This window comes from Hemiscyllium ocellatum, chromosome 18 (genome assembly GCF_020745735.1).
Source record: "Hemiscyllium ocellatum isolate sHemOce1 chromosome 18, sHemOce1.pat.X.cur, whole genome shotgun sequence".
Taxonomy (NCBI): Eukaryota; Metazoa; Chordata; class Chondrichthyes; order Orectolobiformes; family Hemiscylliidae; genus Hemiscyllium; species Hemiscyllium ocellatum.
The window spans coordinates 31956084-31978649 of record NC_083418.1 but is presented as its reverse complement, the minus strand read 5'-3'; the positions used below and the strand labels follow the sequence as shown (position 1 = coordinate 31978649).

At 40.6% G+C, this 22566-nt stretch overlaps 1 protein-coding gene across 1 annotated transcript in view; it reads right to left on the bottom strand.

Moving 5' to 3' along the window:
- The window catches only part of LOC132824287 (inner centromere protein-like), a 63980-nt gene that overhangs the window by 20438 nt on the left and 20976 nt on the right, over nt 1–22566 (bottom strand). Inside the window, 8 exon segments of the mRNA XM_060838629.1 lie at nt 1717–1898; nt 5520–5635; nt 5787–5896; nt 8251–8345; nt 10889–10988; nt 15226–15271; nt 18657–18774; nt 22283–22481. Coding sequence (XP_060694612.1) covers nt 1717–1898; nt 5520–5635; nt 5787–5896; nt 8251–8345; nt 10889–10988; nt 15226–15271; nt 18657–18774; nt 22283–22481 — 966 coding nt within the window.

Here is a 22566-nt window from a genome sequence, read left to right as displayed (position 1 = left end):
CCAAAGGCAAGTGAAAAGTCCGAAATTGCAAACTCTCTGCAGATCTGAAATGTGCTACAAGGATCCAACTCACCCATGGAAGCCAGGTCAAGAATGACTTGCTATGACCTTCCATCAAAATGGAGGGTGGGGATGCCAAAAGATTAACAAGTGGCATATTGGGCACTCATTTCTGAAAAGGTCCAATGGCATTCCTCAACTACTGGTCAATTTCACAGTGGTAATTAGTTTATGAATAAGAAGGAAAAATTAACTGAAACTTGGAAAGAGTTGAGATGACAGAGCAAGAGATTTTTTTTAAAAAAGCACTTAATATTTAAATCAAAAAATTCAATTAGATCAATCAAGTAACACAAAGTTGAAGTAGTAAATCAGTAGATAGTGGCTATTTGGATTTCTAGAAAGCTTTTGAGAAAGTAGCAAATAAAAAGGCTAATCAACAAATTTAAGATGTTTATATTACCTTCAGCTGGAATCATAATATAACAGAGGAGAGAACAGGATGCATTTTAATTCGGCTGTCATACTGACAAGACAGTACAAATTCTTCAGCAACCAGTACTGTCCCACAATCAGTTAAGACAATTGTTGCAGTTACAACCAACTCATTACACCAAACACTGAACTCAAAACCAACATTAAAAAAAAGTGTGTAAGTGAACATACAGTGAACAGAAAATAGGAGCAGGAAAAAGGCAGTTGCCTAGTTTTAATTTGTAACCTTTCCCTATTCACTTTGCAGGAGCTCGGAGAAAAGTAATTCAAATTGCAAGTATTAAAATGCCTTGGAAAATCTCCTTGACATAATTCACAGTACACTGTCTGGTCACCAGGATTTCTGAAAAAAAAAGTATAGTGATTGAATTCAAATCTCCATTAAACCTGTAAATACTCAGTATTATAATTGCATCTTCTCACTTTTCAAAATAGAGAACACTTGGGATTTTAAGAGTCATTTGGATGGGTATATGAATAGGAAGGTTTTGGAGGGATATGGGCTGGGTGCTGGCAGGTGGGACTAGAGATTGGGTTGAGATATCTGGTCGGCATGGACAGATTGGACCAAAGGGCTGTTTCCATACTGTACATCTCTCTGACAATGGAGACTATAGCTCTCAATAGTATATGGTAGTAGTTGCCAGGTGGCCCATGGACTGATATAAAATGCAAGTCACTACCATACAAGGATGCAGGCCAAACCTTAATTCCACCACTCATGAGTAATCTCACAACCATTCTAGTTCCTGCATATGCAGCATAAGCAACACTGATTTTACAAAATTTAATATTACTGTTACAACATACAATGGAGGCCAATTTTTCAATACTTGTGGGGTTGAAGACAAAAGATCAGACATTGGCTAAACAAAAAGCAAAATAAAAGACTGAGCTCGAGCATGGCATTAACAACTAGGCATTTTAAAACAAAAAGCAGTATTCCCTTTGATTCAGTTTAACTTTTTTGCAGTGATAATCAAGAGAAGGCTGGGCAGGACCAGGTGAGTAGTCCACTGGGTTTTTGCCCCACCTTGAGTGGTTCTTCTATTTAAAAAACAAATCTTAGAGAACCACTAGCAATAGGGTAAGGGAAAGTTCAATTCAAGGGAATGAACAAGTGGAAGAGAAAAAGATGACTCATGTTTGACCATTTGGGTTAAAAATTAATCTAATCTATAATTGGGTAATGGAACTGCATTATTTTAAATAGGTACATACTTGTCTGTCTGGGTGTGCTCTTGCTCCCTCTCCCTTTCCCACTGCCTATCTGTAGTCAGTTGCAACTCATGCAGTTTGGCCTTCTCCAGCTCAGCTGGTTGCTGCTCTTGAAGCTTTCTAGCTTCTGCCATTTTGTGTTGCTTCTCCTCCTTCTGTTGCAGCAGCTCTTGGTGTTTCTCTTCCTGCAGGAAGAAGCACTAATTGTTTCAACTTCAGAATTTAAATAAAGCAGTTCACACTGGACATCAACTTAAGATATTGCCAAAATTTTTAAATTCATAGAAATACCATTTTAAAAATATGCCATTATAAAAAGGCCTTTAAAGTAAGCTACTAAAAACAGTTGAAGGTTTTGACTTGTGGCAAAATCAGAGGGGGTAGAAAAGAATCTATAGAGTTAGCTTACTTGATGCTCATGAGTTCCTGGATTCTGGACTCGCTAATAAAGGAATGGATACATTACACACTGGCTAAACAGGCATACTGGAGGAATATTTCTCAAAGGATACAAAGAAAAACATACTATCTTCTGATAGCATACATTCAGAACATGGATGGAGTCATTTGCTGTAATAGAAGAGTTTTAAAAAAGTCTTCATATACTCAAGAATGTGGAGATAATTTGGGAGATGAACCAACTTTTTAAGTTAATAACACCTCTTTTAGCAAGGCACCCAAAGGACAAGGTGCATTAACTCAGGTGGTATGCCACTATGATCAAAGCAAAAAGAAAAAAAACTGTTGGAATGAAATACAAGGACACAGCCTCCACTAAGCCATATCCTAGTGCAGCATAAAGTGAAACAAGATACTAAGGAGACTACTTCAAAACCGGCTGGCCCAACATAATTACTTTTGTAAAATTCACTCCAGGGATGAGTGTGTTGCTAGCTGACAAACATTGCCCATCCCTAGTTACTTTTCAGAAGATGGAGATGAGCTACCTTCTTGAACTTCAGTCCATTTGGGGTCAGTAGATGCACAACGTCATTAGGAAGGGAAAGGTATTCCAGGTTTTTGACTCAGTGATACTGAAGGAGCAGCAAAAATCTTTCCAATTCAGGATGATGCATAGTTTGGAGGAGAACATGCAGGTGGCATTCCCATTTATTTACTGCCCTTGTCTTTCTAGATGGTAGGAGGTTTGGAAGGGACTGTTCAAGGAACAATGGCAAAATTACTGCAGGGGGGAGATCCAAGATGGCGGCGACTCAGCAAGTCTGAGTTTACAGTGCTCTTCCCAAAACCTGGGTAAAGTGAGTTACTCACCCCCACCCCACTTACCAAACCACCCAAAAAAATTTTCTAACCTTAATTAGCTGCTTACTATTATATTTAAGCAGTTTAATATTAAGTGGATAATGAGTAAACCAAAGGGATCCCGCAGCTCTCAGAAAACAAAGACCCCTCCCCCACCCTCCTCTCCTCCTTCGGCTGCAGCTGATGTAAAAACAGGCCTTGAAGAGATGATTGCCAGGCTGGAAACGACACTCGTCAATTTCATTGCAGAATCCAGACAGAGATGGAACTCATTCGAAGAAAAGTTACAAAAGCACAGCCAGGCTATTGAGGAATTACAGGGCTGAGTGGAGGGGGCGGAGCTAAAGGCCACGACCTCCGAGGCTGCAGCACAAACAGCTGCAGAACAGGTGCGAGCTCTGGAGCAGAGAGTCCGGGCCTTTGAAATCTACATGGATGACCTGGATAATAGAAATCGGAGAAAGACTATCCGTCTTCTGGGCCTCCCTGAACAAGAAGAGAAGGGACAGTTAGCAGCATTTCTGGAGCGATGGCTGCCCCAGCTTTTAAACCTGGGGGCTGAAACTGATCGGGTAAGGGTGGAGTGGGCCTACCGGGTCGCAGTACGCGGATCTGGCCCAAACCAGCGCCCACGCCCGGTCCTGTTCCGGCTGCAGAGTTATAGGGAGAGGCAGATACTCCTGGATGCCTCCAGAAATCTTGGAAAGGATCCTAAAGCCATGATCCATGAAGGATCCAAGATTATGTTATTTCAGGACTTCTCCCTGGCTTTGGCACGAAGGAGGAAGGCGTTTGATGAGGTGAAGAAATGTCTAAGGAACTTAAATATTCAATACACCTTACGCTACCCAGCGACGTTATGCTTTAACCACAAAGGATCCGAGTATAATTTTAGATCACCGGAAGAGGCTAAGGAACTTTTAGACTCGTTTAAATAAATCGTAAGAGACAATTTATGTTGGCTTGCCTCTTCCACACTCCGTGGGGAGAAGTGGATACTTTACTCTACTTTACTTTTGCTTCTGGGAGCAGGGTTGTTTTCCCTTGCTATTTTATGTTATTATACTTAACTGTAATTTGTTGGAGTTGTAATTTTATAGTTATGTGTGTTTGTACGTGGCATTGATGCTATCAGATATACTCAGGTATGGGTGGGGAGGGGTGGGGCGCTCACTGTTAACTCTAGCTCGGTATTATACCTAAATCCTATTAAGGAGCGCCCGGGTCAAGGGTGGGACACTGTTTGGGAGAGGATATGGTGGACCTTTAGAAAGGAAGTAAGGCCCCCTGAGAACAAGGGGGAGGATCTCCATTCAAACATGTTTTTTTTTTGTTCTTATTGTTTGGAAATAGCTTCCTTTTTATTATACTGTTATGAGTGTATTAGAGAACATTTTCTCTTGTTTGAAGGAAGTAAGTGACTCAACTATACACTCTGGATAATTGTGGATTAGATTAGTAGTTAACTGAGTTTCATTGTTTTTCTTTCTTCTTTAGTATCATTCCTTTGAATTTTGATGATTATATATTTAAGATCTATTTTTATATTAATGTTTGTGCTTGAAAGTTCTGTTTATTTTTGTAAATCTGTCAAAATATTAAATTTCTAATAAAAATATCTTTTAAAAAAAAATTACTGCAGTGTACCTTGTAGATGCTATACACTACTGCTACAAAAGGGTCAATGGTGGAGGGAGCAAATATGGTGCTAATCAAGCAGGCTGATTTATCCTGGATATTCCATCACTCCTAATTTGTCTTGTTACAAGGCTATGGAGAGAGAGAGTGAGACAGCAAGTCACTTACAGCAAACTCTAGGCTCTGAACCGTTCTTGTTGCTGTAGTATTTACATGGTTATGGATTAGTGGTGCTGGAAGAGCACAGCAGTTCAGGCAGCATCCGAGGAGCAGTAAAATCAATGTTTCGGGCAAAAGCCCTAAACATCGATCTTACTGCTTCTCGGATGCTGCCTGAACTGCTGTGCTCTTCCAGCACCACTAATCCAGAATCTGGTTTCTAGCATCTGCAGTCATTGTTTTTAACCCATTTACACTTCAGTTTCTGGTCAATGGTAACCCCAGGATGTTGACAGTGGGGGATTCAGTGATGGCAATGTCATTGAATGTTAAAGGACCCATGGACCCATAGTTAGATTCTCATGTTGATGATGGTTAATATCAGTTTCTTGGAACCACAATTACTACTTAACACTTGTCAGTCCAAACCTGGATGTTACCGCATTTAGATCCTGACTGCTTTTCGGTATTTGAAGAGTTGGGAATGGTACTGATCATTCTGCAAACAAAAATCCCCACTTTCTGACTTTAACAAATTCACAGACTGGTTATTGATGAAGTGGGTAATGATGGTCAGGTCACTACACTGAACAACTCCTGCAGAACCCATCCTGCAGGTGAGCTGTCTGATCCCAGCAACCAAATATTTTCCTTTGTAGCAGCTATGAACTGGCATGAGGGGATGGGGGGGGGGGCAGAAAAGTAACAGTGAACAAACAGGTACCTCACTGGTAACATAACCATACCACCTGAAGTTTCTGTTTTTGAGCTTCTTCCTGTGGCCTTCGGGATTTTGCCTCTTCCTTCCTCGGAGGGGCTTTCTTCTTGGCTCTTTCTTCAGCAAGACATTTCTCATGCATCTGTTAAAAAAAAAAGATATGGGAATGCTACACTGATCTCCAAGTGGAGTTTTTATTGGGGATGGAGGTGGTGAGAACAAAGAACACTCTCTGCCCACTCAATTGTTCAATAGCTGGTTTGCCCATGAGAAAGCCATCTTTAAAAGTAACAATGGTGTACCTTTTCATCAATCTGAGAATTCTTTTGCTCAGCTTTTCTCTTTTTCTCCTCTTGTTGATCAACTCGGGAACGAGTTTCCAAAACACATCTCAGATGCCTCCTTCTATAAGAGGACAAAACAAATCAAAAATTCTACTCAGAAAAGCATGTGTAGAAAAATGATAGAACCTACGTTATATAGTGTCCACTCAGAGGAAGGAAGATGGTGTACACTACTGCTTCAAAAGGGTCAGTGGTGGAGGGAGCAAATATGGTGCTAATCAAGCAGGCTGATTTATCCTGGAAGTTCCATCACTCCTAATTTGTCTTGTTACAAGGCTATGGAGAGAGTGAGAAGGCAAGTCACTTACAGAAAAGTCTAGGCTCTGAACTGTTCTTGTTGCTGTAGTATTTACATGGTTATGGATTAGTGGTGCTGGAAGAGCACAGCAGTTCAGGCAGCATCCGAGGAGCAGTAAAATCGATGTTTCGGGCAAAAGCCCTTCATCAGGAATACAGAAGGGCTTTTGCCCGAAACATCGATTTTACTGCTCCTCGGATGCTGCCTGAACTGCTGTGCTCTTCCAGCACCACTAATCCAGAATCTGGATTCCAGCATCTGCAGTCATTGTTTTTAAACCTATTTACATAAGCCTGTATGCATTCATGATCTGTGGTCACATTTAAAATTCGCATTCAATTTTATTGAATCAAAAAAAGAGAGTCATTGAAGGGTTCAACCATTAGAAAATTATCAACATTGGAATCTAGGAGAAAGTGGGGACTGCAGAGGCTGGAGATCAGAGTCAAAGCGCTGTGCTGGAAAAGCACAGCCAGTCAGGCATCCAAGGAGCAGGAGTCATCGTTGTTTCGAGCAGAAGCCTTTCATTAGGAATGTGCCCCTCCAAATTCTCAGATGCTGCCTGACTGGCTGTTCTTTTCCAGGTTACTCTGACTATACTGGAATCTGGACACAACATTTTGCCACCCAAGTTTTTAGTTTTAGTTTACAGCTTTGGTTCTCATTTCTAAGAGATTTTACAGCTCTGTTCCACAAAGTAACTGTCAGAATGATGTACAGCTGTGTGTTGCTGATGGGATCCATGAGCAGTACCTCTTCAAATGCAGAGGTCCCTTCTTTTATATAAAAAAAAAGGCTGGAGTGACAATCTGCAGGGAATTGCTACTTCCTGAAAAAGAAAATGCCGCTGTATGTTTCTTCAATTATCTAGGTACTTTATTTTCCCTCCCAGTTTGAAAAAAAATCATTTTTCAGATCATCTCCTAATCCCTTGAATCAAGTCATAGAATCCCTATAGCATGGAAACAGGCAATTTGACCCAATAAGTCTACACCAACCCTCCAAACAGTAACCCATCCAGACCCTATCACTCAGTTTTTTAACCCCGACTAATGTACCTAACCTACACACATTCTTGAACACTATAGGCAATTTAGCATGGTCAATTGTCAATTCACCTAACCTGCACATCTTTAGACCGTGGGAGGAAATCAGAGCACCTGAAGGAAACCGACGCAGACAGAGGGAGAATGTGCAAACTCCACACAGACAGACACCCGATGCTGGAATCGAACCTGGGTACCTGGAGCTGTGAGGCAGCAGTGCTAAGCACTGAGCCACCGTGCCACCTAAACCCTCACTGATTCTCAAATAAAAAAAATAAAAAAAAACAAAACCCAATTTGTTTATCCACTATTTAAAGCATCGTGTATATGTTTGAATCTGTGAAAATAACAATGAGAACAAGCACATTCGCATGGAACAATAAACTAACTGTCCTATACTTTTCTTCATCTCAGCAAAAATTGTCTGCAAATGCCTTTTATTCCTTCCCAGCAGGTTTCATTAACTGAGTTTCACGCCAGCACGTGTAAAGGAATTCACTTCAGTGTGGTGCAGGATTTGAAAGTAGCAAGAAATAATTAAGACCAAAGGTTTGGGCATTCCCAAATTTGCAGGATGTAGTAAATCAAGTCAACGAGACTTTTAACAAACTCCTGAAGCTGACTGAAAAGAAACAAGATCCAGAGGGATTTCTGGATACTGAAATAATTAATAGTGGTGTTTAAAATTTTCAAAATTAAAAAGATTCAATTCCCTCTTTGCAAGTAATATTTTCATCAGACTTCCATGTCCTTCATACACAATTACTTTGAAATATTCTAGTAATGGATGAGGATCTTTTGGTGTGATGTTGGAAGGAAACACGTTGACCAGGATCGAAAACCTTTCTTCAAATTGTGCACTGGACTCAGGAGCTTTTGAGTATCATTTTTAGAGAGACTGCAAATTTTGGTCACATCTGGAGACTGTAGGGCTAGTATCCAGTACTATTGTAATTAAAAAAGGTGAACAACAATTTAAACAGATAGCAATGAAATAATTTCACAATGTTTTCAGATTTTGCAACTAACCTCCATCTGGAATAGCACATATTAAAATGAACATTTTCTTACTTTTTAAGTTCTTCCAATTGGCGTTTCTTTTCTTCCTCTCGTCTCTGTATTCTCACTTCTTTCTTCAGATTTTTCAGGCAGATCTTCTCCTTTTCCTGAAGCGCACAAGGGACAATTAAAGGCATACGCTCAACAGACTTTTTAATAACTGCAGGAAAATCTATCTTTTCAAAAACAAGAAATTGACAGTTGGATCCCAAATCCATTGTTCTCATTTAAATAAAAATGAATCAAATGTTGCTTAAATCTGTTTCTTTGTTATTGCCCCCACCACCACCACCTTTATTTGAACAACAGGAACTCATGACACTGACTCAGGCGACTGACTGTGTGGAGTTTGCACGTTCTCCCAGTGTCTGCATGGGTTTCCTCCGGGTGCTCCGGTTTCCTCCCACAGTCCAAAGATGTGCGGGTCAGGTGAATTGGCCATGCTAAATTGCCCGTAGTGTTAGGTAAGGGGTAAATGTAGGGGTATGGGTGGGTTGCGCTTCGGCGGGTCAGTGTGGACTTGTTGGGCCGAAGGGCCTGTTTCCACACTGTAAGTAATCTAATCTAAAAAAAAATGATAAGACAATATACTTTGTGGTGAAACTCCAAGATCAGGGAAGTGAAATACTAAGTTTGCAGTAAGTATACCAAATTGACAGCATTGGAAATTGGAGTACCCCTGAAATGGAATAATTTTTAAATTTCATCTTTAGTAGTTCCTATGCAGCATTTAGCATCACTTAACTGTTGTATAGTAATAACTATCCTTTCACAAAAAAAAGGAATCTCGAGCAAATGAAAATCAAAAAAGATTACAAGAATCAGAGGTCACAATGCTTCACTGAACTAACCTTGTGATTTTTTTAATGTGGTAAACAAAAAGTCATCTTGATGGCAAATGGTAAACTGTCTATTAAATAATTGTGATTACAAACCCCAAAATCAGACAACAAGGGTCATTTGCTCCAAACCTGTACATAAGTGTTTGTATTTCAAAGCCTGTTAATACTGACAGAGTCAGACTGAGGAAATTAAAAAGCTACTAAGTGATAAAGAGCTTTGTATGGTATTTTGTAAATGACAGACAAACAAACACTACAAATCGGACAAACAGGCAGAAAGCTAGCCACCAGGATACATGAACACCAACTAACCACAAAAAGACATGACCCAATATCACTAGTATCCTTGCTTACAGATGAAGGAGGACACCACTTTGACTGGGATAACGCATCCATCCTAGGATAAGCCAAACAGAGACAAAGACTTGCACGAGAATGCCGAGAGGCCTCGTATTCCAACCAGAACTCCGTCAATAAACACACTGATTTGGACCCAATCTATCACCCACTGAAAAAAAGAACTGGTAATGATATCACTCATCTTAAGAAATCAAGACCCATAAATAAATAAAAAGGACATAACCAGCACTTCACTGATAACGTAACCTAGTACGGTGACAAAACGCCCAAAAACAAAATTTTCCATCTCGGAGCAAACTAACATCCGAAATCATTGATCATAATGATCATAGAACCTGTACAGTGTGGAAACAGGTAATTTGGCCCAACAAGTCCACACTGACCCTCTGAAGAGTAACCCACCCAGACCCATTTCCCCTACCACATTACTCTAAAATATATCCCTGACTAATGCATCTAGCCTCTACATCCCTGAACACTATCACTTAACTTGCAGATCTTTGCATTGTGGGGAGGAAACCGGAGAACCTGGAGAAAACCCACACAGACACTGGGAGAAGGTGCTAAATCCACACAGAGTCACCAGTGGCTGGAATCAAAACCCAGGTCTGGCGCTGTGAGACAGCAGGGCTAACCACTGAGCCACCATAATGGCTTGAAAATAAAAGAGCTCAAAAAGAGCAGTTAGTCAATATGCTAACTACAGACAAAATACTGAGAAAGTTGTGGAAAAAGCATTAGGACTTGACAGAATGTATCCTAAAATGCTGAATGAAAAAGAATAAATCAGCAGAGCCTGGACAACAAATTGACAACATTTTTGAGCATGGAACAACCTTGAAGGGCAAAGTTAAATCAGTTAACCATGTGTCAATTAGGCCAATATTGATTGCAGGTATTGGGAGACTTCAATTCAAAATTCAATAAGACTATTCAAATCTTGCAGAGAGAAAAAAAAATGTAGGGAGAACAACAATGTCAGGGACAGGTTCAGAGGCAACTTGCCAGTATCACTTCCAGGAATAGAAATAATGTCTGGTTAAAAAGAAGATTGGGACTAAAACAAAAAAGATTGAGGGCTACGAGAATATAGAGAGAAGTCCAGGGCTCAAATACAAATAGGAAACTAAGGATATGTCTTTCAAAATAATACAAATTTAAAAAAATGAAAGTGCTGAAATATTTCAAACTTGAAGTAGAGTTAACAGAAGAATTTTGTTCTGCTACAGAACTAGCACAGAAGGATAATCAGGGTCTAAAATCTTTCACCTTATTTTAAGTTATGTTGGAACAAGAGACCATCAAAATGGTTGTCACAAGACTAAAATGTGAATGAAATCAAGAATGTGCCACTGATTTCCACTAAGCAGATAGGAGGGTAAACAGGTATTTTTTTTTAAACATTAAGTAGTGCAAATATCATGGAAAGTTTTGCTTCCAAGACTAACCTTACTTGGAGGACAAGATGGGGAAGCAGTCTTCTTTCTTGGCAGAGAATCGTCACAATTCAACACCCCAGCATGATTATGCACATTTTCAGCGCCTTGCCTGTAATTATTTTTGCATCGGAGAAAGAGTAAATTTTAAAGGGCAATAATGTTCCAAACTAAATGATCAAAACATGATTCAAGCTGATAAAATGGTGCAAAGTGTAACATTATATTTCTTAAACACAGGTTATTGTTTGATATTATCAATTCAGGCTTAACTAGTATCATTTTTACTGGACCATTTTCATTCAAGGACATTAAATAGTTTATTTCTGTTCATTCACAAACAGAAACCAAACTATATGCTCAAGACTGCTGAAATTTTATTCAGATAGGAGGGGATTATTAAACAATATTAAAAATCTGCCATTGTTTCAAAATTCAGTTCAACAAAACTACACCTTTCTCTAGCCCTGACCAAGAATCAGAACTTTTTCCCTCCCCAAAGATTGCACAGGCGATTACACTGTAGGGTGCTTTGAAAAACATTGATGCAGACAAAGACTCAGGACCTGATGGGATCTATCCCAGAATATTGGAAAAAGGAAACAGCTTAGACATTGTATAAAAGTCTTTGGTACTCTTTAGTCACAGGAGAGGTCCCAGAGGACTTCAGAATAGCCAATATTGTTCTTTGTTTTTTTTTAAAATTGGGGGTATGGGGAGGACACAAAGGGATAATCGGACAAATCAGACTATTGACCTTTACATCGGTGTTAAGGAAATTATTGTAGAAGACTTTTAAAGGACAGGATTTACTCAAATTTGGAAAAACGTGGACCTATTAGGGATTGACAGCATGGCTTTGTGCTGGTCAGGCCTCAAGCTATAGACTCAGTCAGACCATGGAAACAAGCCCTTTGGTCTAATTCATCCATGCCAATCAGGCATCCCAATCGGATCTAGTCCCATTTGCCAGCCTTTGGCCTATAGCCCTGTATATCTCTTCCTATCCATATACCATTCCAGATGCCTTTTAAATGCTGTAATTGTCCCAGCATCCACCACTTCCTCTGGCAGCTCATTCTATACACACACCACTCTCTGCATGAAAAAGATACCCCTCAGGTCCCTTTTAAATCTTTTTCCCCTCACTTTAAAAACAGTTGTCCTCTAGTTTTGGATTCCCCTGCTCTAGGAAAAAGGCCTTGCTATTCATCCTAGCGATGCCCCTCACGATTTTATAAATCTCTACAAGGTCACCTGCAAAGCTAGACAGGCACCAATAATAGATGACGCATGATGGAGGATGGTGCCTACATGGGCTTTAGCAAGGCATTTGACAAAGTCCCTCATGGCAGGCTGGTATAAAAAAGGTGAAGTCACATCCACAGTGAGCTATTAAGATGTATACAGAATTGGCTTGGTCATAGAAGACTGCAACAATGAAAGGGTATTTTCTAACTGGAGGTCTGTGACAAGGATCAGTGCCTGGAGCCCTATTGTTTATAATATGTACAAAATGATTTGGAGGAGATTGCAGATAGTCTGATTAGTAAGTTTGCAGGCAAAGACTGGGGCGCTGGGAATGGTGAGGAGGATTAGCCAAGGATACAGCAGATATAGGTGTGGAGATGGGTGGCAACTTAAGCTGTAAAGGAAAAAAGCAATGATGGATTTTGGAACATTTAATATGAGGGAAGTATACAGTAAATGGTACAACCGTTGGAGCATTAACATACAGAAAGATCTCACCATTCAGGTCCACAGTACCCAGCAAGTGGCAACAAAAGTGGATAAGGGGGTCAAGGCAGCATATGGCATGCTTGCCCTCAGTTAGGGCATAGGAAAACGAAGAAAGAAAAAAATAAACTAACAAAAAAAATTGGAACACAGTCATGTTGCAGCTGTACAGTAGCCACATTTAGAATATTGCGTATAGTTCTGGTCACCACACGACCAGAAGGATGGGGAGACTTTGGACAATTTTCAGAAACAGTTTACCAGGATTGCCATGAAAGATTGGAAAAAAACTTGGTTTGTTTTCACTTGAATGCTGAAGGCTAAGATGTGACCTGTCTGAAGTTTACAAAATTGAGAGGCACACAGATTGGATAGTTGGAGTGCTGAGGAGAGAGCGCCCCACCAGGTAGAAATATCAATTACTTGGTGGACAAGAGGTTTAGGATTAAAAAAAGGGGAAACATTTCAAAGGAGATACAAGAGGCAAGTTTGGAGGAGATTGCAGATAGTCTGCAGAGAGTGGTCAGCACCCAGAATACACCAGAGGTGGCAGAAGGAGATACAATAGCAACATTTAAGAGGTCACTTGATAGATACAAGAAAAGGCAGGAAAGAGGGGGATATGGACATCACCGAGGCAAAAGATTAAGTTTAAAAAGGTATGTATTGACTCAGGCTTGGTGGGCTGAAAGGCCTATTCCCGTGCTGATTTTTATCTATTAAAGAATGGTGATAGAATGGCCAGGCATGATGGTGTGCTGTTTGGAGGGAAACTTGCATGTAATCTTGTTCCTACGTGTGCTTGCCTTTCAGCTGAAAAGGTCATAAGTTTGGAAAATCCTTGTGAAGAACATGGATGTGATGCTGCAATACATCTTCAGGAGGATACATGCATTTACAATTGTGTATCAGTGATAGAAGCAAGCATTGAAGGTGGTGGGTTAGGTGCCAATCAAGTGGTTTGTTGCACATGGACCCGGCTGCTTCAGCAAATGTGCAATCAGCAAACACATGCCCAATTCCAATCTTAAATGATTGAGATAAGGAATTAGATAAACAAACTAAGATGGTTGGGCCAAGGACACTACCCGGAGGAACTTGGAGCTGTTGTGGTATCATGGTAGTGCTCCAAAGAGTCGGGGGGGGGGGTGGTCAAGGTGGCTTAATGGTTAGCACTGCTGTCTCAACGCCAGGGACCCGGGTTCAATTCCAGCCTTAGGCGACCATCTGTGGAGTTTGCACATCTTCCCACAAATATAATTTATGTAGGAAAGGTGAATTAGCCATGCTAAATTGCCCAGAGTGTTCAGGTATGTGTAGTTTAGGTGCATTAGTTAGGGTTAAAGTATAGAGTAATAGGTTTGGGGAATGGGTCTGGTTGGGTTACTCTTTGAACCTAGGTCCATTGCACGGACAGGCAGCAGAGCTAACCACTGAGCCACCATGTCATCCCCTCTGGATGACACACTTGGTCAAATGCTCTGGAATTCAGCCGTTTAGTTCATGTTTGGATCAAGATTGCAATAAGGTCAGGAGTCAAAACCCAAACAGATGATCAACAAGCAGGTTATTGCTGACTAAATGCAGTCTGACAGGGCAATAATTTGCCAGATTAGATTTGTCCTGCTTCATGAACAGGTCATCTCTAGGCAAATTTCCATGCTGTTGGTACTTGTTAGTGTTGTAGCAGTACTGGAACATGGCAAATTCTAGAGCATATCATCATTGCTGCTGCTGGAATGCTACCAGGATCATTAGCCTCTCATATCCAGTGCCTTCAGCTGATCCATTTTGTCACAGTTTACTGAATTGGCTGAAAGCTATCCAAGATGCTGGGGTCAGGTTAAATCAGCACAAGGTTTACCTTACCTTGACTTAATGCTACAAGATTCCACAGGGGTCCAGAGTCAAGTGTTGAGTACTCCAGAGGTACTCTCTCCCAACAACAAAAGAAAACACGCTCAATGCCACCATCTTGGGGAGTCAGTTTTATTGATGGAACAGGATATACTCAGGAATGGGGTGGACCAGTTAGGACAGACATGGAGGAGACATTTCGTCATCCAAAGAGTGGTGGGGCTGTGAAATTCATTGCCACAGGAAGTAATTGATGCCAAAACATTGAATGTATTCGAGCGGTGGCTAGATATAGCACTTCGGGCGATTAGAACCAGGGTTTATGGGGAGAAATCAGGATTAGGCTATTGTGTTGGATGATCAGCCATGATCGTGATGGATGGCAAAGCAGACTTGAAGGCCTGAATGGCTTCCTCCAAATCTATGTTTTAATGGCGACAGTGTGCCTGGGACAGTCATAGCCACAGACTCAGAACTTAGATGGGCAGGCTGTTGTTTAACTATATTTGCAATAATGGCCTCACTGTCAGAGAACATTGATCTGCAAACCATTTACAAACTATTACCACAGTAGAATCTCTTAGCCCACTCCCTCTTCACACAAAACGTGAAATATGCAAAAGGATTTTTGTATTTTGGTATTCAGTTATAAATGCAAATCATTGTAATGTTGGTCATGTGCTATATTTAATTTCAGGACATTAAACTCACCATTCAGTTGAAACCAAACATACAAATCATCTTCACAAACTCACCCAAGCCTCTGATTGTCAGAATTCAGTTCATCAGAATTGCTGCTATCTATGGAGTTATAAAACAAATAATCAACATACCAAGAAACAGGCAAAGTGATCTATTCTGATTGTTATGGTCATCCAGTTTCAAAGCTACCATTAAATCTCAAATCATAACTTGCATTCCAATGCTCTCTCAACTCCGACTTAGTATCAATCAGGTGGGAATTGAAATGACTTCATCACTCTGATTTTTCAGGTTTGCAATGCAATGTCAGCACACCAGAAGGCATGCCAAGATTGTAACAGGAGCCTCAGGGTACCTGCACAGCTCAACAGGAACATGACCCCAGACAAGGTTAAAAATCTGGAAGTGGCATCAGATTCCATGGGGTTGTTGACAAGAATTTAGCATGCCCATCGAAATTAGTTGCAGAGTTACAGAATGATACACACATGAAACTAAGCTCCTTCATTGCTCCAGTAAACCAAGTTATAGTCAGAAGTGACTATTGCATTCTTGCACAAGAAAGGAACAGCTATGATTTTACCAGCCCATTTTTATTTTGCTATCTTTTCACATAGATCAGTTAACAGATTGCTAATACAGTCACCTCAGTAGCCAGACAGATTTCTCGTTTATAAGTATATCCATCCAGAAAATAGCTGTCCAAAACGGCCAAAAATGAATTGACTCCAAAAAAACCTCAAATCTTGGAAGCAAAATTGTTTTAAAGCTCAAATTTTATGGCACAGTGCACAAATATTGGTATATTACTAATTCAGGAGAAAGTGAGGACTGCAGATGCTGGAGATCAGTCAAAGAGTGTGGAAAAGCAGCTGGTCAGACAGCATCCAAGGAGCAGGAGAATCGTCATTTTGGGCATAAATCTATTTCTTGTGCACGAATGCAATAGTCACTTCTGACTATAACTTAGTACCTTGGAGCAACGAAGGGGTCTCTTTGCATGTGTGCGTGCCCATGTGTCATCCTGTTACTCTGCAACTAAATTTGGCATGCACGCTAAATTCTTGTCAACAACCCTATGGAATCTGATTCCATAGGAAGGGCCTATGCCTGAAACATAGATTCTCCTGTCCCTCGCATGCTGCCTGACTGGCTGTGCTATTCCAGCATCATGCTCTTCAAGATTACTGATTCACCCAAATTAGGAATGTTTCCCAAATTCAACTCCTAAAAGAGAAAGCTATACAGGCTAGAGAACTCCAACATTGATGTTTTGAAAATAGTTCACATTTCAGAAGAGGAAATCCTAGAAGTCTTAGAAAATACAGTAGTCCCTCATACCCACATGGGATATGTTCCGAGACCTACGGCGGAAGCCAGAAACTGGAGGTAAGAGCGAACCCATTCATTTCCGGCAGGCCCTGGAAATGATTGCTGTAATGCGTTGGGGCTGCAGTAAACGGTGGGTAACTGAAACGGCAGTAACACTATCTGCAGATACACGAGTTGCCCTGTATCAAAGTGGATAAATCTCCAGCACCTGATCTAGTGTATTCCAGGACATTGTGGGAAGTTAGAGATGAAATTGTGGGGCTTCTTGCAGAAATATTTATGTTACCTATACCAATGGGTTAGATGCTGGATGACTGGACAGTGACTAATTTTATGCCTTCATTTAAAAAGGGGATGTATGGAAAGCCCAGTGGAGTTGTTCAGAACTCTGGATCAGTGGTGGGTAAGCTGTTGCAGGCGATTCTGAACAAGCTTACCTTGTGCACATTTGGAGACAAGGAATGATGAGAGATAGCCAGCATGGTTTTGTTCAAGGGAAATCCTATCTCAGACTTGATGGTTATTTTCTTTCAAAACAAACCAAAAGATAAATGATGACCGCGTAGAAGATACTGTTTAATTGGACGTTAGTAAAGCCTTTGACAATCGTATGTTAGGCAAATTAATAAAGCTCAATCATATTCAGGGTGAGCTTGCAAATTGTCTCCTGCTATTAATCCAGAGGGTGGTGATAGAGAATCGTGTTTTTTGATTGGAGGCCTACGACCAGCAGTTTCACAGGGACCAGTGCTGGGTCCACTTTTGTCTGCCATTTTATGCAAGTATTAGGATGAGAACATCGGAGGCACGGCTGGTAAGTTTATAGATGACACCAAAATTGATGGTATAGTGGAAGTGAAGGGTAGCTAAGATTACAGAGATCTTGATCAACTGGGTTAGTGGGCTGAGGAGTGGCACAGGGAGTTTAATTTGGATAAACGAGGTGCTGCATTTTGGTAAAAAAAACAAAAAAGGGCAAGACAATTAATGATAGTATTGTAGAACAGAGACCTTGGGCTCAGGTACATAATTCTTTGAAGTTTGCATCGTATGTGGATAGGATGGCGTTGGCTAAGACTGAGGATAACAGGAACCTCAGGTTTGGCAATGGCCTGTTATGTGAACAGAACTATGCTGAGTCATGCAGGTCTGCCAAGAATTAAAATGGAGGGAGGTCAGCAACAGCAGACTCTACCAGATAAGACATACACTTGGACAAAATATTTGGATTGCTCACATGCACGGATAAGTCCATGTAAGGCATACACTTGGCACAGAGAAGTATACAAAGATGCTGAAGAAAACCCTTAGTCCAGCAGCACTTTGAAGATTCAAGTTGTAATGATTGCCCTACATCAGGAGATTTTAGGTTAGAATAGATTCCCTACAGTGTGGAAACAGGCCTTTAGGCCCAAGTCCACTCCGACCCTCTGAAGGTAACCCACCCAGACCATTTCCCTCGACTAATGCACGTCACACTATGGGCAATTTAACATGGCCAACTCACCTGACCTGTACATCTTTTGACTGTGGGAGGAAACCAGAGCACCCGGAGGAAACCCATGCAGACACTGGGAGTATGTCCGTGTGGAGTTTGCACAGTCACCAGAGGCTGGAATCAAACCTGGGAACCTGGTGCTGTGAGGCAGCAGTGCTAACCACTGCATTCCAGGAAGAATAGACTTTGCTGGTACATTTCAATACACAGGAAAGTGCACAATCACTGTACCCAATATAGGCTTCACAATGTAAAGCAGCATTGCTGACCTTCAACAAATTAATTTGAGGTTGCAATGATGACTACTCAGTAAACAATATCTCAAAGCACACAGTATGGCTGCAGCATTGCAAAATGGTTATTTTTATTAAAACAAAGCCACTCCGCTTAATTGCTCATTGTGCGCAGCTTTTCCGTATCCTCTTGGAGGTGACAATCCATCCAAAAGCATGAGTTTGAAATCATTATTGCCTCACATTAGTTCAGTATCTGACGGTTTTTCCTGGCTTGACTTTTGACAAGCTTCAACACATTCTACAAATTTCCAGTTTTTAAAAAATTAGCAAGAACACCATCTCAAAACAAAACCATATAACTATGGTGAGATTTTCAAAAGTAAAATTGAACTTTTAAAAAAAAAAATTTACCACAAACCTTTTCCCTGAAACTTGGGTGAATTTCTACAAGCTTGCAGCCGAGACACATTCTCAAGGTCGGCCTTCACAATTTTTGCGGCATTTCTAGTGCATCGAGGACCTTGCTTTTCAGGACCCTGCAGATAAATAGAACAACTCAAAAAAAAAGGTGTGGTTTGCATGATTGCTCACATCGCTAATTACTATAGAAGGTAAATGTAAAAAGATTAGAAGAGCAATACAACTTGACTGATACCTACCAATGTGACTGGTTGATTTTGATTTGGTTCAGTCACTTCAACACTGCAATGACAAAACATTCAAATTTGCTATAATTTTCAACATTTTGAATTAAAGATCAGAACAAATACTGTTAAGCCTTTTGATAAAAAAAGGTATGCCATAGAAATCTTCTGACAAGTGGAAGAAACTTGCAATTTAATACAACTTACAACTCATTGAATTTATTTCCAAAACACACATTACATTTTTAGGTTAAGCCACTTTATGGCCATCTCAAAAAGATATTGCAAAAACAACATGAAATGAATCTACTTTTCTGTTTAAAAGTTATCCAGGATTAATCAAAATAATTTTCTTTCCTCAGGATTGCTTTTTGAAATTACCCGGAGGGCACTCTTTTGATTAAAGGGCATCATTTTCATGCTCACTAACTCCTGTGTTAGGTCATAGTCACATGGTGACATATCCTTAAAATCCAGAAAGTATTATCTTTAGATGGAATATATAGCAAGATTAATAATTAATTCCTTAAAACTTGATATCCATGAGCCAGGTCTTGGTATTTGGTTTCTACAAAACAGGTTTTATAAAATAATTTGAAATGAATACATTTCCCTTCCTATTTCCAAAATGAAAATTTTGACATGAAATGCATCTCATATACAATCACTTAAAATATAACTGAAAACAAATAATACATGTTTTGGAGGGTGCAGACTCATCATACAGCAGAGAAACAGGCCCTTTCATCCGACCAGTCCACCCCAACCATGCTCCCAAACTAAAACTAGTTCCACCTGCTTGCACTGGGCCTGGTTTTGTTCTATTTCACATTTCTTTCCCTTCACTATGTATGTTTTCAGCACACACTTCAAAACAGACATTGCTACTAATTTTCACAGGTCCAAAAACTACAAAGGAAATTGACAAACTAATGTTGCAGCACCAAGCTACCAATCAGACAATGCATGGCTCCAGACCCAGACTCCAAACTCCCATCCCCATGAACTAGCACTCATGCAAAGTCTATCTAGCTCTCACTTCCCTTCAAAACAACACCCAAATTCACCTATGCTATCCCAATGACAAAGGTGAAAGATCAACCAAATCCCCCACTATCCTATCTGCATGTACAACATCCAGGTCAAGAGCAGGGAGACACCAAAATTACAGCTACCCCCAGCTCTGCTCCTGGTCTCATTGTTAGGTCCATTTGCCTCCTCCGCGTCTTTGCAATGTGGCCAAGGAGGAGAATGCAACACAATTGGTCATGGGGCAGCCAAAAGAATCCTGGTATGACAGCAGCAATACCAGCCAGAATAAATGCACCAACTCCTTCAAATCACAAGTGCCAGTTCTTGCTGCTCCTCCAAATCATAACATAAGGGGAACAGAAGGAGGGAAACTTGATGAAGGGACTAGACCAAGAAAGTATGATTTATTTTCTGTTTTGATGCCCATTCGTAGTAAAGACCACCATAAAACAATGGTAATACATATTTGGAACCATTCCTTCATTTTCAGCTTTGAGACTCAACGATAGAATCCCTACAATGAGGAAACAAGCCCCCATTTGGCCCAACAAGTATACACCAACTGTCCAAACAGTAATCCACCCAGACCCATTCCCCTACTCCTATTACTCTACACTTTCCCTGACTAATGCACCTTGCCTACACATCCTGAATCCTTGGGGCAATTTAGCATGACCAATTCACCTAACCTTCACATCTGTGAGGGGAAACCAGAGCATTGGAAGAAACCCATGCAGACATGGGGAGAATGTACAAACTCCACACAGGCAGTCACCTGAGACTGGAACCGAACCTGGGACTCTGTTGCAAGGCAGCAGCGCTAACCACTGAGCCACTGCACCACCCAAAGACTAAACCTTCCATCTCTATATTGAGCACTGAACTTATCCAAAAACATTACATTAAAACTCATTTTGCAAAAGGGTTACAAATTACTTGCAGCACTGTACAAACGTGACAAACCAAAAGAAAAAAAAAGGAGGAAGCAACAAGTTTCCAATAAGTGAGAAGGGCAACTTTATCACAATCACATAGCAGTGTTTGGTGGCTGATCATAGAATCCCTACAGTGTGGAAGCAGTCCGTTTGGCCCATTGGACTCTGCAAAGAGCATCTCATCCAGACCCACACCATTCCCATAACTCTTTCACATAGCAAATCAATCTAGCCTGCAAACCTTGCGTGTAGGAGGAAACCAGAACACCCAGAGAGAACCCACAAAAACAGTGTAAAATCCACATACACAGTCATCGAAGGCTGGAGTTGAACCTTGGTCTCTGGCACCGAGAGGCAGTAGTGCTAACCACTGAGCCACTACATCACCCCTAACTTGAAGCTAAAAGAAAGGATGTCAACTCAGCCAAGGAATTTTCAGCCCAAAATCACATCTAACAACCTTTGCCGAAAATGTTGCTCACTACTCGAGTCCTGGGATGGCAGGACTGACGCAAAAGGAAAGAAGAGTCAGTTAAGATTGTACTCACTGGAGTTTAGAAGAATGAGGGTGAATTGCAGAGAAACTTATGAATTTTAAAGGGATTGGACAGGTTAAATGTTTGATGGCGGGAGAGCCCAGATGAGGGATCATGTTGAAAAATAAGGGGTACCCCTTTTAGGACTGAGATGAGGAGAACTTTCTTCATCTAGGATTGTGATCCTGTTGAATTCATATCATTACCACAAAGTGGTGAGGCCAAAATAGTGTTTTCAAGGAGGTAACAAAGCTGTTACAGCTGGAGGAATCAAGGGATATTTGGTGGGGCGATGTAAAATTTAGATACTGAGCTCCATGATCATCCATAATACAGGAATTCCCTGCTTTTCGAACATTCACTTTGCATAATTTTGCTTTTATGAAAGACCTACATTAGTACCTGTTTTTGAAAATCCAAAAGAGGATTTTTGTTTTTACACAAACAAAAGCAATGTTGTCCCATATAAATCATGCACCTTCGCTTCACACCATTTTTGGCTTACGAAAGGTTTCCGGGGAATGTTCCATTTTCAGATAGTGGGGGCTACCTGTATTAAAAGATTAGTAGAGTAGGCACGAGGGCTCGAATGGCCGACAATCCATCCCTATCTCCTCTATTTACATGTAACTTTCATCAAAGCAGCTGAAGTGATCCTTAGCAGCCCAGATAAAAGTGAAATCATCTGTCCAATCTCAATGATGCAATTATATTTCCAGGATCTGGATTCAGATGCTTTTGCCAAAAATTAGCGTACTTTCTTCAGTCATATACTGTACCAAGTTGTTGAATTTCTTCTGTCAGTTGAGATAGAAAGTTGACAAAAATAACAAATCACCTTCAATTACATAGGTAATTAATTCTCAACTTTGTATTGCCTCTTGCACTGCCTCCTACAGCAGCTGCAATTCTGAGATGCAAGAATATAGATAGTTCCATCAGTAGTTGTCCCAAGATAATGGTGCTAGACTTCCTCCTTAAACCATGATACCCTTGCAGCAAAAGGCATGATGTGGCCAGCTCTAGAACTTTTATATTTATTTCCATCACTTTTGAAGGTGCACAAGAGGCAATGTTTTGTGCTCCATTTATTAGCCTGAAAACAAAAAACATAACTCTATACCCTAAAAGCATTACAGGAAATAAAAGTTGCAATTTCTTTACCACGGCTGTGAAAAAGC